Genomic DNA, 18,837 nt, shown 5'->3' with positions numbered 1-18,837 from the left:
TGATTTCGCATTCGTTAATCTCATTTTCACCCATGATAGGATGAGGAAGATGAGTGATAGAGTCGTCTAGTTCCGTTTTCAAGACAAAAACTCATTAAGCTCACCCGCTTTGGCAGTATCATCGGTGATAAGATTACCATTTATTTGCAATGGAGGTATACTAACTACATTGTTTCATACCTGAAATTTGGTTACATATCTGCCACCAAGACTTCGTAAACGGGTGGTTATGTTTATCTTATCTACTAACCGAGCTCTGTTGAACTTTCCGTACTTGTAAAGTAACAACGTTTATGTTGTTGATATGATTTTTATTCATAAACATTTGTCAAACGGTTGTCAAATATTTCAGTGACATTCGAAACATGACAATTTTTTTCTTCCTTATTAGTTTTTTTGCATTTGTTTTATTTTGTCTGTTTAGTTGTTTGGGGTCTTGTTTGCTTTGATTTATCTTCTTTGTTTTTGTTTTTGTTTTTTGTATTTATTTCTGTCATAATCATATTTCAATGTAGAATGTCTTTAGAAGAATTTGTATATGCATTTATTTGACTGGTAAAAATACAATACAAATACATGGCTGATAGATGATTTACTTGTGTACCACCAATCTTTAGGAATTCCGTCTAGTAGCCACCACCTAAAATATAGAAAATCATCAGACTAATAGATATGTGATTGCGTTTCTAAGTTCATACAATCGGTACAAATACAATATTGCCATTTTCTCTTTTCTTGTCTTTAAACTATATACTATATAACAAATAAAATCATGAAATTAAGGAAAAACAACCAAACCTTAGAAATATGAATTAAAGATTATTACTGTTCAGCAACATAAAAGTTCAAAATAAAGGTTTTCAAAGGTAAACGTACAGCGAAATGTATGAGAAGTGTTTGGAATTTAAACATATGTGTCCGGAGATATTCTATGGTAACGTTTATATCGGTCGAGATTCTACAAAGAATCTTAAAAAATTCTTACGTTTTTTGCCTCCGATGATAGAACCGCCAGGCCATCCTCCACTGGACCCTGGCAAGATGGAACCACCTCCACTTGGCCATTCACCAACGCTGGAGCCACCCCCACCTGGTAAAATACCACTACTTCCTCCTGGCAGAATACCACCTCCATTACCGCTGGGCCATACATTGCCACCAGATGGCCATCCACCACCTAAACCGAGAGATCCCCCAGACGGCCATCCACCGCCACCTGAACCAAGGGATCCCCCAGAAGGCCATCCCTCTCCCATACCACCTGAACCAAGGGATCCACCTGAAGGCCAACCACCACTTCCGATACCGCCAACACCGCCAATTCTCCGTCCTCCACCGATAACTGCACCACCTCGCCATCCACTATTAGTGGAGCCAGCAATTCCCCCTATTCCTCCTACAGCACCTCCTCCCCAAAGTACTCCTTTAAAAGTAAAACCATCCAATTTACAGGTACATATAAGTATTATGCTAAAATACGTATTTTAACAATTATTATCTGAAAGTCAATACCAAAAGTCTTCTGTACATGTATTAAACTTTAAACTTGAGAAATAGATTATTTGCTGTTGTTATAAAATTTACAACAGTTTATTTAAGGCTTCATATTGTTCAATGATTTTTTTCTATTCTCTCCAATAAAGTAATACACTGAAAAGCAAAAAAAAATGGAAATAGAATAGATATTGACTACAATGGATGTCGCTTTAAATGTGATAATTTTAGAATATATATCCCACTTCCTACAGATTTATATATTACAGTGATATACGTTTACGTTTTAAGCCTTTTACTGGTATTGATACGTGAAAGGGGATAAGTTTTTAACTTTTTTCATTGCAACTTGTTTTAGCGGTTGCAAAGTTTATACAGAATCACGCCTTATACCTTATTAAAATGTAAGTTATCCTTACCTCCGCCTCTACCATAATTCTTAGCAGTCACTGAGAGAACCACACATGACAAGATTAAGGCACACTTCATCCTGAAAGGGAAAAGGGAAAAAATTGATAAAGTCAGATATTTAACAAAGCATCTTTCATATCCCTATCAGCGAATAAATTCGTTTTATCCGCAATTATTTGTTCAAATATCAATTAGTTTAACTTGTCCAAAATATTTGAAAGTAATAAATATGATCAGTTAGACTACTTGCCTTGACTGGTGAGCGGCTGGAACTGTGTGAGTGTCCCTCTATACCTCTGCTTATTTTATAAGCTCAGGAAATGTTTATAATAATTTGTTACCTTTCAAGTTCGACCAAATTACCTGAAATAACCATTAAAAGTAGTAATTAACTAATAAATTAACAAATATTATTTTCATAAACATGTTACAGAGTTATTCCTACAATTTGTAATTCTGTGAGAACAAACAAAAACACGACCAAGTTGTGTTTACTATCTAATACAAAAAACCATAATCCTCGTTCGGTTTTAACAGAGAAAAAATACTTTCTTTGTGATAATATCAATTGACAGGTCTTGAAAGCATCAAAAACTATATGTTACACAAGATGTACATGTAATGTAATGTTGGCATAGTATCGTGACCAAGGCATTTTTAAAAGTTCTTTCCCAGCAAACAGTCCGACGTTGGGAGGACATTGTCACAACGTAATACTTTATGCCGTCGAAACGTTATATTACTACGTTATCTGGACGTAATTTTGTAGACTCCAGGCGTCCGTTTCACATGAAGTCGTAAGTGTGAAATTGATCGTAAATCATTACGTCACAATGCTATTTTAGTTTATGATGTCATTACTTGCGATCAACTTTACACTTACGACTTTTGTGAAATCGAAACTTGGGCACGTGAACACGATCATCCACACAGCGTCGTCACCACGTCATATTGTTAATGAAGTTGTCTCAACGTCATAAAATGACGAACATAATTTTGATTCATTTTTGTTTGTTTTGCATCTATTATTTGATTGGTATACAGAAAAAATATAAACAGAGAATAGTTTCCCCAATCAAACAAGTCAAGCAAGTCAGATGTCAACAGTTTATCATTAATCCTGTTTAGGTAAAGTGGGTGAATTATGCGAATAAAATGTTAGTTTAAACATATTTTATTTGTAATAAACAAAAAGGTTTGGACAAAAGTAAAACATACTTACGAGGTCCTCTCCCATATACAATAGCAATGTACAATATTTTGTCAAACCGAGCATGCATCAATTACATTTTTCAAACACTAGATAAAAAATAAAGTGAAAAATAAGACATAGAAGAGAAGCGTTTGAGAAAAGGAAAAAAAAATAAGAGAATTGAGAGGAATGTGGTGATGGTGAAGAAAACATGGGCATATCACTATTTCATCAAATTTCATCAAACAACAGAAAATCTTTTAGTTTCTTTGATATATCTATGGACATGTTTTATAAACGAACATTTTGATCATAAGTTAAATTTGGATTTCCATGAGTCAAAAGATTTACATTCAATGGCAAATCATCGGGCAGCCAACTAATGTTATTCATAAGGATTACTCGAGTGTTTTCGTGTAAGGGACAGTCAAGAAAGAAATGATGAGCATCCTCAACATCTCCGCATCTACATAAAGAACTACTTACGATATTGACTCTACATAAGTCATGGTTTAAAGAAGAAGCAGAACATCTTAATTGTGTCCAAATAATATTCAGTTTTCGTTCACCAATAGAATAATAATTAGGAACTAGTGGTTTGCGTGTATCCTTCTTTAACTCTGTTTTAAATTTGGAAATAGTGTCTTATTGTCGAGTGAATACATCAAGTTTATTCCATTCTTTAATAGTAGCAGGGGAAAAAGACTGTTACAGATAATCTACAAATGGCTGTAATATGTCATCTCCGTTTCTAAGGAGATACTTAGTAAGGGATTGTACTTTGGGTGATATTATGTCAAGCAAATAAGATGGGGCATTTTTATGTATAAATCATTTGTAACTTTCTTCTGTTGCGTCTAACATCTAGTGGTTCCTAATGAACTTCTTGATATATTTTTTCTATCTTTGTAAAAATAGGTAAACCCGTGACAATTCTCGATGCTTCTAATTGAAGTCTTTCTAATTTGGAGGTATTACATACACCACAATTATCCCAAACTTCATGTGCATATTCAAGTAAAGGTCTTATATATATTAAATATAACTTCTCTAAAGTGTTTCTAGTAAGTTGATACTTCAACTTCCGAAGAATATTTAGATGTTTTTTAACACTAGCTATAATATTTTCTACATGGTCGTTCCACTTGGCATTACTGCTAAATGTTACTCCTAAATGTTTATGTTGGTTTTTGATTGGGATGTCTATTCCATTCAAGGAGAACGTGAAGTTGGGAGTTTCGCAATTGGAGAATATCAAAATTTCGGTTTTATCTGGATTAAAGGACATCAGCCACTTTTTGGACCATTCATCCAATTCACCCAGATCGTGACTGATTACAGAGAGGATCTGTTCACTGTTAGAATCTGAGTAATTGAAGGAAGTGTCGTCTGCGAAAAGTCTGCACAAGGATGTGAAGTTACCTGCTATATCATTTATGTATATAATAAAAAGAAGAGGTCCAAGTACAGATCCCTGTGGAACACCAGCTGAAAGATGGCAATCATCTGAGGATGCTGTATTCAACATTACCTTTTGACGTCTACCATCTAAGTAACTTTTAAACCAACTAAATAAATTTCCTGAAATACCATATGATTTAATCTTTTTTAATAAACCTTTGTGCCAAACTTTATCAAACGCTTTCGAAAAATCACAAAAAACAAAACAGTTCATTTCTTTTTGCTCAAGAGAATTTAAAATGTTACTGTATATCTCAAGAAGTTGATGCACGGTAGAGTATTTTGGCAGAAAACCAGATTGGTACTGATAAATTAGCTTATTACTATATAAATGATTATATACATGTTTAAATATAATTCTTTCCATGACTTTGCCAACACAACTTATTAACGATATTGGTCTATAGTTTGAAGGCAAAGAGGGATCTCCTTTCTTGAATAAAGCAGTAACATTTGCCATCTTCCAGCTAGTTGGGTATTTGCATTGTTGGATTGATTTATTAAAAATTTTCTTTAAGGGGATAGCGACTTTTTCTGGACAAAGCTGGAGCATCCTATGAGTAACAATATCTGGTCCCGATGCTTTGTTGGGTTTTAAAATCTTTAATATATAAACGATTTCGTTTTCATCTATTCTAATATTTGAAATACAGCTATTTGTCTTACTTTCGAAATCCGATAACTGATGGTTTTCCTTCTCTAGTTTTGAGATAGAATAAAAATATTTATTCAGTAATGAACATTTTTCATCATCTGTGTATACTATGTCACTTAATACATCATCGTTTATTATATTTTGAAGGGGCGGGATAGAATTTGTACCTTTGTTTGATTTTATCAGCATTTTCATAATCTTCTTAATACGCTTTAGGATTATTTACATTATCTAAGATATAATTGTCAAGATTACTTTCAAACTTTTCTTTGGCAGCTTTTTTTAAATTATTGACTCTGTTTCTCTGCTTCTTGTACCTCAGAATATCATGTTCATGTGCAGGACTTGGTTTCTACTTCCATCACTTTTAAAATTGTTTCCTTTAAGTTTTCTTCCAATTTCTGAAGTTGAAATAAATTGTTGTAAGTAGATTTATTTTTATGTTTAAAAATATTCATTGACATAAATGAACATATATAAATATTATACTATTATACTATGACTGGGCATTTCTTCAAAAGATGTATTTGACTCAGATTTTAGTGAGAAACAATGGTATTTAAAAAAAAAATAAACTTTTAACTTGAAAATTTTAAGATCACAATAATTCAATGTAAATTGCATATAGCAGAAACATTGGTCATCAAAATAGCATAGAAACAAGTAACCCAATATGTCAGAAAACAAACAACCTCAGTATGAAACTAAATAGAGAGAAAGAAATCCTACTGATAACTAATTCATTACTTTAATTTCCTGTAGTAATTCCCCATTAAATTGTCTTCATTAAATGATCTGTGCTATGCATCGTACTTGTTTACAAATGAGTCCCCTTTTTCTATGAAAACAACAGTTTGATAAAAAAAAATAAAATTATTTACACATTATGTGATATCAAATATATACTCTATTAATGTTTACACTATAATAACTTACATATCTCCAATGAATCAAATAAATCTGTTCTATAATAGAATTTGTCTTCTCATTCCTCACGATCAGCATTTATTTACATCTTCAAATTTGAAGAGCGGGACGTAGAAAAGCGCATTTGCAGGGCGAGTTGAAATAGGCAGTAAATTTTGAAACTGTTGAAAAAATTTGGTTTATCACATTTAAGCAATATTCTGCAACACTCAAACTGTTTTATATTACTTTCAATCATGTTGATTAGTTATGCATTTTTATTATTTTTTAATACATTTTTAAAAGTCGTATTTTAAGTCGTATTTTAAAATATAAAAGAGATATTTTGAATTGCAGTAAATGAGCCATTTCTTTCTCCAAAACTATTTTTTATAATGCTTTTAATATGCAAATGGGAAAGTTAGGTATTACATGTAAAGCACGTTGTCATAAATAAATAAAATGTTACGTTGTGAATTGGTAATACTTTTACGTTGTTAATACGTAATAACATTATGTTGTCAATTGGTTTAACTTTTACGTGAAGTGGACGTAATCATAATATGGTGTCACAACATTATAAGATTTCGTTGTAGAATTACGTCCACGCAACGTTGTGACGACGTATTTTCACGATATTACGTTGTCACGACCAATCCCCAACGTCGGCACAACGTTGTGTGTTTGCTGGGATTATCTATGATACACGTGTGTATGCATATAAAGTTTTGCCACTGAAAATTGGAGGATATTTTCTCCATTTTGCTATTATTATGATGAGAAATGATGAACCATTATTTAATCCATTTATCTTGGAATTTGATTTTTTGTAGGAGGGGCAATAAAAAAGTAGTATGCTTTAGTGTAAGTGTAAAAGTGAATTACTAAAGGGACTTTATATTACTGTAATACTATAAAGTCACTGATTACTGCGTTTTTACTTTAAGGTTACTTTTTGAAGATGGAATGGTATACCTCTAGGGTTGTGTTGTTTGTTTGGTGTGCTAAAGGAGAAAGTTCGGTAAGGACCCCTTTTGACCTCATAATTTGGGCATTTTTAAAAATTTGATTAAGGCTGATTTCTAGATAATAGTAATATAGTACAATAGTCGCAAACACTGAATACAAAATGTTTTGACGAGATTTATAACGTTATTCCAAAAATAACAGTATTTACATTTCTGCAATTCTCTAGGTGGTATTTGTGTGGAACGGAAGACTTAGTGGCCACACATCTGTTGACTCAAGGTGTTTTTACACGAGTTGTAACAAACAATTATACACAAATTATATGAAGTACGAGAATCAACACAAGTGGCCACTGTTAAAAGATTGAAAAAAATGCACAAAATTTTGTGTTTTCCAGTTTTTAACAGATTTTCCCGATCGCAGCCTAGTTTTAAGGGCATATATGACCGTATATTTTCAAATTATGACCATAAACCAATCAAAACAACTATAAAACACATTAAAGAGCTGGAGAAACATCATAAAAATTTCGTCATGTAGAAATTGATTTTGAGACCAAATTTTACCCTTACCGAACGAACTTCTTTGCCCTCATGTTGTATTAATTTGACACGCTTCCGAAATATATTCCTGTTCTAGCTCTTTATTCTTTAGAGTTACTTCCCTTAAAGTTGTTTTTGAAACAACAGCTGGTGTTAAGAATAATAGTCGAATAATTATACGAGAACACGAGGATTTAACGGTAATTTTAATCCATGCCTCGAAAATACTTGTATGATAATGACTTAAGGTTTCACTGCTTTCATTCTTAAACATTGACACATGAGCATTTTCCAACCATCTATTATGCTGTATAATTTTACCGGTACTGCGGTAGGGCGGTACATCTACATGACCTCCCATTAGTACTACATGTATACTAACAGTATCGAATTCTGGCGGTATTGCAGGGACTGGTCACTCCTAACAAAGTCTATATAATGTACAAAAATAACTGCCTGCCCGGTCTTTATACTGGGTAAACTTTAAAGACTATACGATTTACATTTGACATACATATATATGCCAATAAGAGAAATTATCCAGGTTTATATTTGACTTATACATACTAGGAGAGAGAAATTATTCAGGATTTTAGTTATATAAGTTATTAATTCACAAATTGACTATGAAAAAGTTTTGATGAAAATACTGAGGAAAGGTGTGTTGTCAGAACACTCAACTATGATGAAAATGTAAAAATCAATAATTACTTATGTATTATACATGTACATGTAAGTTATCAGTAATTGCCCCAGGGAAAGTTAATGAACTGGTCAACTTCTGACTGGTAATTAAGTATTTTAAGCTCATTATGATGCAATAAAAATTATATCATTTTAAAGAGGTTTTTTAATCTTTTAATTGGTAGTAAATTCAAAAGGTTAAACAAGCAGATAGACACAATGATTAACAGCTTACTGGAGTGTCAATAGTTCTTGAAATTGAAAATTTCTTCCACAAGACATAGGTACATTCATTTAGTCATCATGTTATTGTTATTCAAAGCACATTTTTTAAAAATATTGCCATTGCCATTCAAGTTTTCCTCTTTCATTTAATTTTATTTAGGCCAAAAAAAAATATGTCTATTTTGGGTTTCCCGACCAACCCTAATTTTTTCTCTAAAATTAACCAAATCGGTAATTTCTGCCAATTTCCGGTATAATACGGATCATTTCCGGTAAAACCGAAAGTATGCTTAAAACCAGGTCACAATAGCGTTTGAATAGGAGACTGATTTATATCATGTAAATCCAAACGTATTACTGATGATGAGCACAATGGAAGCCACGAGTATCGTGGAACTAAAATATAATAAATGCTGTCACCAAGAAAGTAAATCTCTCATGTCAGCACTTCCAAATAGACTGATTCAATAATTAGATTTTCTTGTGCAGGTTCAATTACAACTTAAACAGATCATATTCAAGAGTATCCCCCAGTCTTTGTCCAGTGCCAGACTGATTGTTTTTAACAACTAAACATTAAAAGCCTTAAGGAGGTTTGAATTTTGAAGTCCAAAACACAAAACCAGACAAAATTATTAGACATAGAAGACACAGTAAAGTAACCCTATTTAAAACAGAGAAATTTGAGAAAATTGGCTAATAAAGAGCCAAATAGCAATGGCAGTGCTCTATATAGAATATTACAAGTGACTCCTCCCTCTAATATACACTCCATGTACACTCTCCTTTTTGTGAGACAAGTGCCTGTGGTCCCACCACAGTGTGCAGTTTAAATCTATCAACACTTTCCACACCAGACTTGCCCAATAATTTTGGCAATGTTTTTGCTTTTAATTTAGCACTAACATTGGTTAAGTTGAAGTAGACAATGGTTTCATCTATCTTAGGCCAAAAGTAATATTAGTCTTATTTCCTGCTACCAGCAAGAGAAAAATAGGGTAGGTACATGTACACGTAGGGGTACAACCAGAAATGTGTAACCCGTACCCATACCAAATTCCCTTTACTCAAATTACTGTATTGCCAATTTTTCTATTATTGTTAGGAATTTTATACTGACACTAGGTCCTAAAGTTCTGAATGATGTATAAAATCAATTGAAGTTAAAAGTAATTGAAAACATTTATGATATTTTTAAATTCAGTTGATTTAATGTTCCAGACATGTGTAACTAGAAGTTACTATACCAAACTGATAATTGATCATTTCTCACTTTCCAGTCCAACTTCTATGTTTTTCTGAAAACAGTCAGAGGTTAAAATTTCACCTAAAGACTTTAGATAATGTTATGAAAGATTTGATATTGTTTTAAAAAAGGAATGTCTGGAATTCCATACTATATTGTAGAACAAATCCCCGTACCAGCAAAGAATGAATACGATCTTATCAAGAATGAAAAAGGAAGTCTCATAAATAGAATCTGATACTACATGTATTTTAATTTATTGCCCTTGAATATTATTATGGTGTTCTTATGTGAAATACGTAATAAAATTGTACAAATAACAAAAGTACTGGACTTCGATTTTGAGTATGGGAATTTTTAGTTACAGATTTCAGTACTTTTGAAATCTGGAAAACAAATAAATTTCAAATTTTTGAAAAAAAAAAAATTTTAAAATCATTGATTCTAGTCTATCCATCATATCACTTTGTGAATGTGTACAAATAATCAGATGTAAATATTACATACTAATGAAGACATCAGCAAAAGAGTATTTGGGTAAGGGGAGAAGTTACATTTGTAGCACAAGTACAGTTTACACATTTCAGTATGTACCACATATAGGTAGGGAAATTATTTTATTTTTCAAAAACATTTTGCATTGTGTTAGAGGGGCAACTATCTAGAGTTTAACAGGGCTTGAGCCAAAATGGCCATAAAATGTTAACGGTAGGCACAAAAAAATAGAGTACATTGTAAGAACTAAACTTGGTATGAATGTTCCTTGGGGTATCCTGCATAGAACTGATGTGGTTTTTTTTTATCTGTTGAAAAACATTGCCGCTGTTACTGAAAATAGAACATAGGGCTCAGACAGTGGTTTTTCACATATATCTCCAAAACTGTTTGGTTTAGATAAATTCTGAAAGGGTAAAAGTTTTCATTATGATGAGATCTATCATTGGTCAAATTTTGGTTTTAATTCATTAAGCCATGTTGGAGTTATTGCCCTTTTTCAACGAGGGGGACTTAAGTCCTGCATGCCCATCTTTAGATCTAGCCCAGTTTGTTGAAAAGAAGAAAAGGATTGCTACATGTTTGTATAAATATGGTTGAACAATTTCTCCTTCAAAAGAGCTACTTTTCACAGAAATTGTAATTTAACTATCGTCCAAAGAATAATTTTTTTTCCCAACGATGTGAAAATATCAATATTGAAATAAGTCATTTTCCTTATTGAATTTTTAAAATAGAACAAGATGAAAAAGAAAACATTAAGGTATAAAAATGAATACCCATTTATTTAGGACCAATATAAAACAAAGTATTTATTATTAAGCACTGATTCTAGTCTCAATAATCATGAAGTATTAACAAGGCATTTTTTTCAATCTGATATCTACAAAGGGAGACCACCAAGCAAAAAAAAAAAATGGACCATTCCCATACATGCTGTAACCTTAATTCCTTTTGGGATTTAGTGTCCAAAGCTGTTTTCTGATTGGATAGCCAAATCAGCTCAACCTTTGGACTTCGTTTGTAGGTTTGATTTGAAAAATGGAAAAAAAAACTATCAGCTATGTAATCCGAGGCTGTAAGTTTTAGCATTTGACATTGTACCACACAGTAAACTACTTCATTAACAAAAAAAGTATGGAATTTAAGGTACATTTTGTAACACCGTACATTGGATATCTCCTTTTCTGAATGGAGTCATTGAAGAAGCAAAAATTTCCTCATAATAGTCTGTTCTGGGGTTGTACACACGTCTCCCAGAGTTGGCCCACTTGTCTCCCTGAGTTCGTCCACATGTCTCCCAGAGTTGGTCCACATATCTCTCAGAGTTGGTCCCTACGTCACATCAATTATCGGCCTCAAAATGTCACATTACAAGAATGCCTCATCGTCTGCCATGTAGAGGTATCAAGTCTAAAAATGACCATATTGCTTGAAATCACATGAATGTCAAAGAACTAGGATGATACTTTAATGCTACTTAGTGAAGGCCTGATAAGCCTTCACAAAAGTAAGACATTTATCAACCTACATATATTCTTTAGCCCAACACAAATTTCAACAAATGCAGGAATGTCTTTATCTAAAAATTCTAGTCCATGAAAACTTGAAATGAATCACCTATATAAATTATGGCCAACACCATGGCAATATGGGATTCGTAAGTTTCTTGTAAAAAGTATATTTTTTATGCAGGGAAAGCCTTTTGAATTCCTTGAAATGAATAAAATATATACTGGTACTTTTGAGAATGTTTTTTTAATCATCTAGTAGAGGAGGGACTATATTGTTTTAAATGAAGACAGTACATTGTAAGAAAACAATAGGGATACATCATCGATTCTCTATTTTACAGATTTAAATGCTGAATGGTGTTAACATTATAATCAGAAGGCTGATTTTATTTCTACATAGAAATTCCTGTAAACCATTGAGTTCCGAAGTGCTGACTTGTCATCTTAAACAAAGAAAAACACCACACTGGACATCATTTGTTATTTATAAAAGGTCCTATATGTATAAATCAAATGAAAATGGATGGTTTACTACATTGTGTGTACACTGTACATAATGTATTTGGTTTAGTGGAGCCTAAGTGTATAATAAAAGTTATCTGAACTACAATTCTGAAATAAGAACAATTAACTTAATATACTTTACACCAGACAGTTGTACCCCTTTGAAATGTAAAGAAAAATTGAAATCACATATCCACTGAAATTACACAGCATAACACTAGACCACAAGTTAATACTTCATCATTATTGTCTCTACATAAGAAAAATTGCAAAATATGTTTTCATATGCTTACATAAGTTTGAGACTAGTATTAAGTTAAAGTATTTTCACATGTAAAACCACTTTAAGTTTTTAGCTCACCTGGCCAAAGGCCATGTGAGCTATTGCTATCACTTGGCGTCCATTGTTGTTAACAATTTTTAGCTCACTTGGCGTCAGTCATTGTTGTCGTTAACAATTTTTCAAAACTCTTCTCCTCGGACACTACTTGACCAATTGGAACCAACCTTGTTTTGAATGTTTCTTGGGGTATCCTGCATAGAACTGGTGTGGGGATTATGGATCCCTAAAAAAAAACCTGGCCGCCGTTACTAAAAATAGAAAATAGGGGTCTGAAAATAGTTTTTTACGTTTATTTTCAAAATTGTCAGGTTAAGCCAAATTCTTTACCAGGTAAAAGTGTTCAGCATGATGAGATCTATCTGTGGTCAAGTTTTTATTTGAATCTGATGACTAAAGCCATGTTGGAGTTATTGCTCTTTTTAATATCATTTCTTTTAAAAATCTTCTCCTCTGACACTACTTGACCAATTGGAACAAAACTAATGGTATGAATGTTCCTTGGGGGTATCCTGCATAGAACTGTGGGGATTTTTGATCCCTCGAAAAACATGGCCACTGTTACTAAAAATAGAACATAGGGTCTGACAGCAGTTTTTCACATATATCTCCATAACCATTAAGTTTAGCCAAATTATTTGAAGTGCTGAAATGATCCTTATTATAAGGCCTACAAAAATCTTCAGGGATAAAAGTTGTCTGACCACTCCTTGTAGGAGATATTGCCCCTAAAAGGTGAAAAATGACTTTTTTTTAGTTTTCAGCCAATATCTTGAAAACTGTGATAGATAGAAAGAAACTTTCAATTGTTGAAATGATCCTTATGATGAGTCCTACCAAAGTCTTCTTGAGTTAAAGTTGTCGGACCACTCCTTGTTATACTTATTGCCCTTGAAAGGCGAAAAATGATGTTTTTTAGCAGTTTTCAGCCAATATTTTGAAAATTGTAATAGATAAAAACTTTCAATTGTTGAAATGATCCTTATGATAAGTCCTACCAAAGTCTTCTTGAGTTAAAGTTGTCGGACCACTCCTTGTTATACTTATTGCCCTTGAAAGGCGAAAAATGATGTTTTTTAGCAGTTTTCAGCCAATATTTTGAAAATTGTAATAGATAAAAACTTTCAATTGATTAAATGATTCCTATGATAAGTTCTACCAAAGTCTTTGTGAGTCAAATTTGTTAAGAGTTTTTGCCATTGAAAGGCAAAAATTGAACTAGTTGGGCAATTCAGGCTCCTGGGAGCCTCTTGTTATATTTTTCATCCATCATAAACATATGTTTTGTTTAAGTTTCCCATGTTAGTCCTAAATTAAGAAAACTATTGTGTGTTTGGAAAATATATTATCATATGTTGCAAATTATCTGTGACGCAGAACACCTAAGCCCACCAGTCATTACTTCATCATGACTTAGCATAATTTTCTTTTAATAGAGATGTGATAAATGACAAATTTGGATTTTCTCACTTTAACTGGACAGTAGATGGTACTAACTACCATGTGTTGAGAACTGGCTGTTTCCCATTCATCAAATACCACTGCACTAGGCGTCCATATCAGGATCTGGACAGAGAAGATTTGTTCTTTACAGCACTTAAACTGATTAATTTTGGTAAGCTAGGAGTTGTCTATCTTTGTATGAAGTTGTACAGGAATCAATAGGTCTACCCAATAACCAGCATTTTAATTTCATTTGTAGCTAATTGAAAAAAAATAACTAAGTGCTGTTTTTTTTGTTTTTTTTTTGTTATGTCTTTTTCATTGATGGACTGCCAAATATATTATCAATCTAACAATAAATCGTATTGACCTAATTACTATAATATAATACAAGTTTGTTTTTTTTTTATTTTGTGGTTTTTACTAGTAACTCCTATCTTTTTGTTTATATATCATTGTTCACATTTTGCTTTAAGGAATTCCATATCTGACTTACGGGCCACATATCAGTGTTAACATTTCCCTTTCAGGTATTCCATGTCTGACTTACAAGTCACATATCGGTGTTCACATTTTACTTTTGGGCATTCAATGTCTTACTTATGGGTTTACATATCAGTGTTAACATTTCACTTTAAGGTATTTTCCCTGTCTGACTTATGGGTCACATATCAGTGTTAAGTACTTCTGCGACTAAGAATCAGGCAAAATGTGTATAATTTGTGGCACTTGAAGTAAATATTTTACTGCATAATGCAAGTATTTATACCTCATGACCTCCAGAAATAACCATCAAAGTGTTTGTAAAATTTGCCTTTTTAAGATATTCATAGGTCAGATTATGTTGCAATGGACTAGGGAAAAATGGCAGGAAATTTTTCCCAAACTTTTTCCTTATATAAGCAGTCAAAAAATATCTATGTCACATATGCTTCAGGATAAATTTAAAGAGCTGTTCAGTTGTTTTCTAGATGTATTGAATATATTTGAGGCCAGAAAAGACCAAATTGAGATATACATACATGTGATAAAGTCATTCCTTCAAAACTGGAGATTTATCATTTTTCAGCTGCAGATTTGGTTTGAAAACTGGAGGTTTTTTATCAGCGGTTCTTTTTGTGGCGTAACAAGTCAAAAATGTGTGAAACTTATGGAAAACCTTGCATTAAGTCTGTTTCCATGAGAAAATATGCTGAATACTCGATTTGAATGGTTGGAATGACCCTTTTGATGGAGTAACACTTGGACATTTTAATGATTTTATTTATTAATGGCAATATTTACATAACAAGAACAGCAAAACATAAATAGCTTTCTATTTAAAAGTGTCATCATTACTATATAGCTACTGTTATTAAATAATTTTCATTTAAAAATTGTCACTCGATGCAATTGCTACTATTGCATAAATATGCATCAAAATGATTTCATTTGAAATAGTCATTACTGGCATGGCACCACTTTAATTTTGACTTCCATTCAGCATTGAATTTGGAACAGTACTTTGCTTTCTTGGCAGGAGGTGCTGAAGATGAAATATTACGTTATGGCATTTTGATGGTTGATGACCATGAGAGTGCTCCATATTGAAAAAAATCACATAGTTCCTTCATTGACTTGGATGAAAAAACAAGCCATACAAACATAGTCAATTTCATTTTCAGTGGATGCATGGTCAATGTTTCCATAACCATCAAAAGATCAAATGTCCCACATCAATATTTACACAGTCAGTCCCAATCGTTGGTAATAAATCATTTAATCATATAAGATGTGCCCATTGTCTGATTCTTACACAGAATGGTACTTAACATTTCACTTTCAGGAATTCCATGTCTGATTTATGGGCCACATATCAGTGTTAACATTTCACTTTCAGGTATTCCATGTCTGACTTACGGGCCACATATTGGTGTTAACATTTCACTTTCATGTCTGACTTACGGGCCACATATCAGTGTTAACATTGCACTTTCAGGTATTCCATGCCTGACTTAGGAGTTTACATATCATTGTTGACATTTCACTTTCAGGTATTCCATGTCTGACTTATGGGTTTGCATCATGGATATTCATTAAATTTGAAGAAGAGGTCAAAACTTCTAAAGGAATTGTTAAGGTTTACTTCATGAATAAGGAAGATCCAAACTCTGTAAACTAAACATTAGTAAGTGAATGAAACCAGTACTAAGGAAATCACACCATGGTAGCCTATACTTATCAACTCAGTCTGTTCTCCACTGTTGTTCTACTTGTTCTGGGTTTGTTGATAGTGCTGACATTAATTAACTGGATTCAGAGATTTCTGGTCTGGTTGGCTGGAGAACATGATAAAAAGTCAAAACCCAAATTAAAAGTAGAACCTCCTAAAATGGATAATCAAGAAGAACAGAATGAAAGTGAAGAGATCAATGAAATTCCAGATTTAGATCAGAAGAAAGGATTATAGAAGTTGTAATGATTAATCTTTTTACACTACAAGAGTTAGCTACTGTACAGACAGATGAGATTCTGGTTCTGTTTGGGAATAAGTTAGTGGTTGATAGTATTGAGGGTTACTAATATATCAGGTGCTCAATTATTGCTGTGTATAATCATTGGGACTTTTATTTTTCATTAGTTTTATAATTATAGTTATGGTTGGTTTTGTTAAGCTCTTCATCAGGTGAATTATTTAATGAATAAAATGGTAATCAAACTTATATAAAAAACTTTATATAATTTTAATTTTATAGCACCTGAATCCTTCCATTGAGGAAAATAACTGTCTTACGAAGCACATTTCTATAAAGAAAACATTTTAATTTATAGGCATGGTATAAAGGCCTTGTGTATTAACAATATAAAAATCAGTTTGTGGTGGGTACAGCCTTCGGTTGCTTTGTATGGATTCTAGAACTTCGGTTTTTTGAACGAAGACAATTTGGCTGGAAATATATTATTACATGTAATAAACGTTAACGTTTAACGTAAATACCTTTATGGACAGAATGTATATAATAATTGAATAATGCAAGTATTTAACAGAATCAGAAAAGGCTAATGTTCAATTACACTGCGCAAACCGTACTAAGTCTCCTCAGACCTGGAAAATTCAGTTCTTATATTCGATATCAATTGAATATTGGTTTTCTGGGGAACATATTTGCTGCTCGGATTTTGTAATTACCAAAACAATTAAATACAATGCGAACAATCAAACACGTTAACTAATTACATTCTTCACTTAAGTAGCAATCTTAACCCTCGTAATATTGACATCGACTACAAGTGTTAATCAACACAGGTATTAATCTGTTTACATCCTGACTGACGGGCTGACCTGTAATCAACCTGTTAGCAGACTGACCTGTATTATAGACCGTTGTACAGTACACACCAACATGGAGTACACCTCGTCCAATTTCGATTTTCATTTGGATATTCGTGATGACGATTGGAGTCTTAAAGAGCTAATAGACCAATGGAGCATATTTCAGACGTATGTTTAGTTGTTAGTAGTACTAAATTAATTTCTGTGAGGTATATATTAAAAGGTATGTGCACGTGGATCGCCGTAATATCTTGTTTATACATTGTGTATACCATGACACATAACTACATTTAGTATTCACGTCATAGGACTTACAACACTGCAAAACTACTGAAACTCGTGCAGTTTTCTTAGTCCAAAATTTTATCGAGATATTTAGTTAAAGCAGCATTAGCTGTCATTTTCGTAAAAAATCTGTTGAAATATACCATAATTATACTAAATTGTACTTTTCCTATATAATTTCATTCGATATCCACTAATAAAATGTGTTAAATACATGAAATAGGTGTCTATACATTTATTGTATTGCGAGACAAAAAAAACTAGATCAGACCTATCGATCTTCTCTGATTAAAGAAACATTGTTTTTACAACATTCTGTAGGTATCGACATTAATTGCTTCAATTGCATTACTACAAACTTATTTCATTGAATCGGCAAAATTCAGTAGAATCAAAACTAACCAATTTGGCAGCTAATGCAGCTTTAATATTGAGGGATTCAAGAAAGTTTTGAATAAGTTGGATCTATTTGATAGGGACTTAGGTCTGATCGGACAGATGTTTTAACTAGACTAAGCAGATTTTCTCAGTCTAGTTAAAAAAACCTGTCCGATACATGACAATCTCAAGTCGGACGCATGGAGCGCCGTTTTCAAACTATTTCGTCTTTGAACCTTGCTATCACAAATAGAGATGTTCGACAACTAAGTGCATCCCTGCGTCATAAATTTAATCTAAAAGTAAGCGATTTTCTAATTATATTTTATTCATTGAACCTTGTTTTCACAAATAGAGATATTCGATCCATAATTTCAACAACTCTACGTAAAAACTAAGTCATATTTTAGTATTGCACTAGTCAGATCCTTCCTATTTTGAAAGAACTGGGCGTTACTACTCTACATCCAGTCCACAGTACGTGGTGTCCGATTATTTTGATGGTATTGTCATACTTTAATATGTTCTGAGCTAGCTTTCAGTAATTGCGAGCGTTCTTTAAATGGATGAAGGGTAATTACAAAATAACCGAACCGATAAAATCTAGGCAGTAGTCAAAAGGGAAAGCCCGTATAACAAAAGACAATAATTTAGGATAAAAACGAAAAGTTGGAAACCACTGTAATGGTCCCAAGTACAGCATTTAAAAAATCCTTTATCTGTCAAATTAATGGCTAAAATCGTGTAATTATTTTAAACATACATGTATCAAATTATGAT

The 18,837-nt window shown here is 32.6% G+C and overlaps 2 protein-coding genes across 6 annotated transcripts; one reads left to right on the top strand and one right to left on the bottom strand.

Annotated features, from left to right (window-relative positions):
* Positions 1 to 546: 546 nt before the first annotated feature.
* Positions 547 to 4,625, bottom strand: LOC148623125 (uncharacterized). The gene is made up of 4 exons (XM_088574163.1): positions 4,174 to 4,625; positions 1,914 to 1,984; positions 986 to 1,423; positions 547 to 640 (listed from the first exon to the last, which is right to left on the bottom strand). Exons 1-4 carry the CDS (start codon positions 4,623 to 4,625, stop codon positions 627 to 629), a joined length of 975 nt encoding a protein of 324 aa, XP_088430289.1. The 3' UTR covers positions 547 to 626.
* A 3,084-nt stretch (positions 4,626 to 7,709) lies between these two features.
* On the top strand, positions 7,710 to 16,792 carry LOC148623124 (uncharacterized protein C15orf61-like). Of its 5 annotated transcripts, XM_088573655.1 has the most exons (5): positions 7,756 to 7,830; positions 9,439 to 9,537; positions 12,136 to 12,287; positions 14,075 to 14,253; positions 16,115 to 16,792. In XM_088573655.1, exons 3-5 carry the CDS (start codon positions 12,142 to 12,144, stop codon positions 16,240 to 16,242), a joined length of 453 nt encoding a protein of 150 aa, XP_088429781.1. In that variant the 5' UTR covers positions 7,756 to 7,830; positions 9,439 to 9,537; positions 12,136 to 12,141; the 3' UTR covers positions 16,243 to 16,792. The 5 variants fall into 5 exon arrangements, with proteins under 5 accessions (XP_088429784.1, XP_088429780.1, XP_088429781.1 ...); XM_088573658.1 differs by lacking the exons at positions 9,439 to 9,537; positions 16,115 to 16,792 and adding an exon at positions 14,612 to 14,721 and having other exon boundaries at positions 7,710 to 7,830; XM_088573654.1 differs by lacking the exon at positions 9,439 to 9,537 and having other exon boundaries at positions 7,711 to 7,830.
* The last annotated feature ends 2,045 nt before the right edge of the window (positions 16,793 to 18,837 follow it).

Source organism: Perna viridis, chromosome 3 (genome assembly GCF_037379345.1).
Source record: "Perna viridis isolate PV_CMFRI_1.1 ecotype Kerala chromosome 3, ASM3737934v1, whole genome shotgun sequence".
Lineage (NCBI taxonomy): Eukaryota > Metazoa > Mollusca > Bivalvia > Mytilida > Mytilidae > Perna > Perna viridis.
This window is presented reverse-complemented; position numbering and strand designations above follow the sequence as displayed.

Coding starts and splice junctions, on each gene's coding strand:
- LOC148623125 (XM_088574163.1), bottom strand. CDS start 4,625: ATGTTGAATACAGCATCCTCAGATGATTGCCATCTTTCAGCTGGTGTT. Junction 1,985..4,173: donor AATATTCTTCGGAAGTTGAA/GTATCAACTTAC, acceptor TTTCCCTTTCAG/GATGAAGTGTGCCTTAATCT. Junction 1,424..1,913: donor GAATTATGGTAGAGGCGGAG/GTAAGGATAACT, acceptor TTACTTTTAAAG/GAGTACTTTGGGGAGGAGGT.
- LOC148623124 (XM_088573654.1), top strand. CDS start 12,142: ATGCTGAATGGTGTTAACATTATAATCAGAAGGCTGATTTTATTTCTA. Junction 12,288..14,074: donor TCATTTGTTATTTATAAAAG/GTCCTATATGTA, acceptor TTCTTTTAATAG/AGATGTGATAAATGACAAAT. Junction 14,254..16,114: donor ACTTAAACTGATTAATTTTG/GTAAGCTAGGAG, acceptor TTTCACTTTCAG/GTATTCCATGTCTGACTTAT.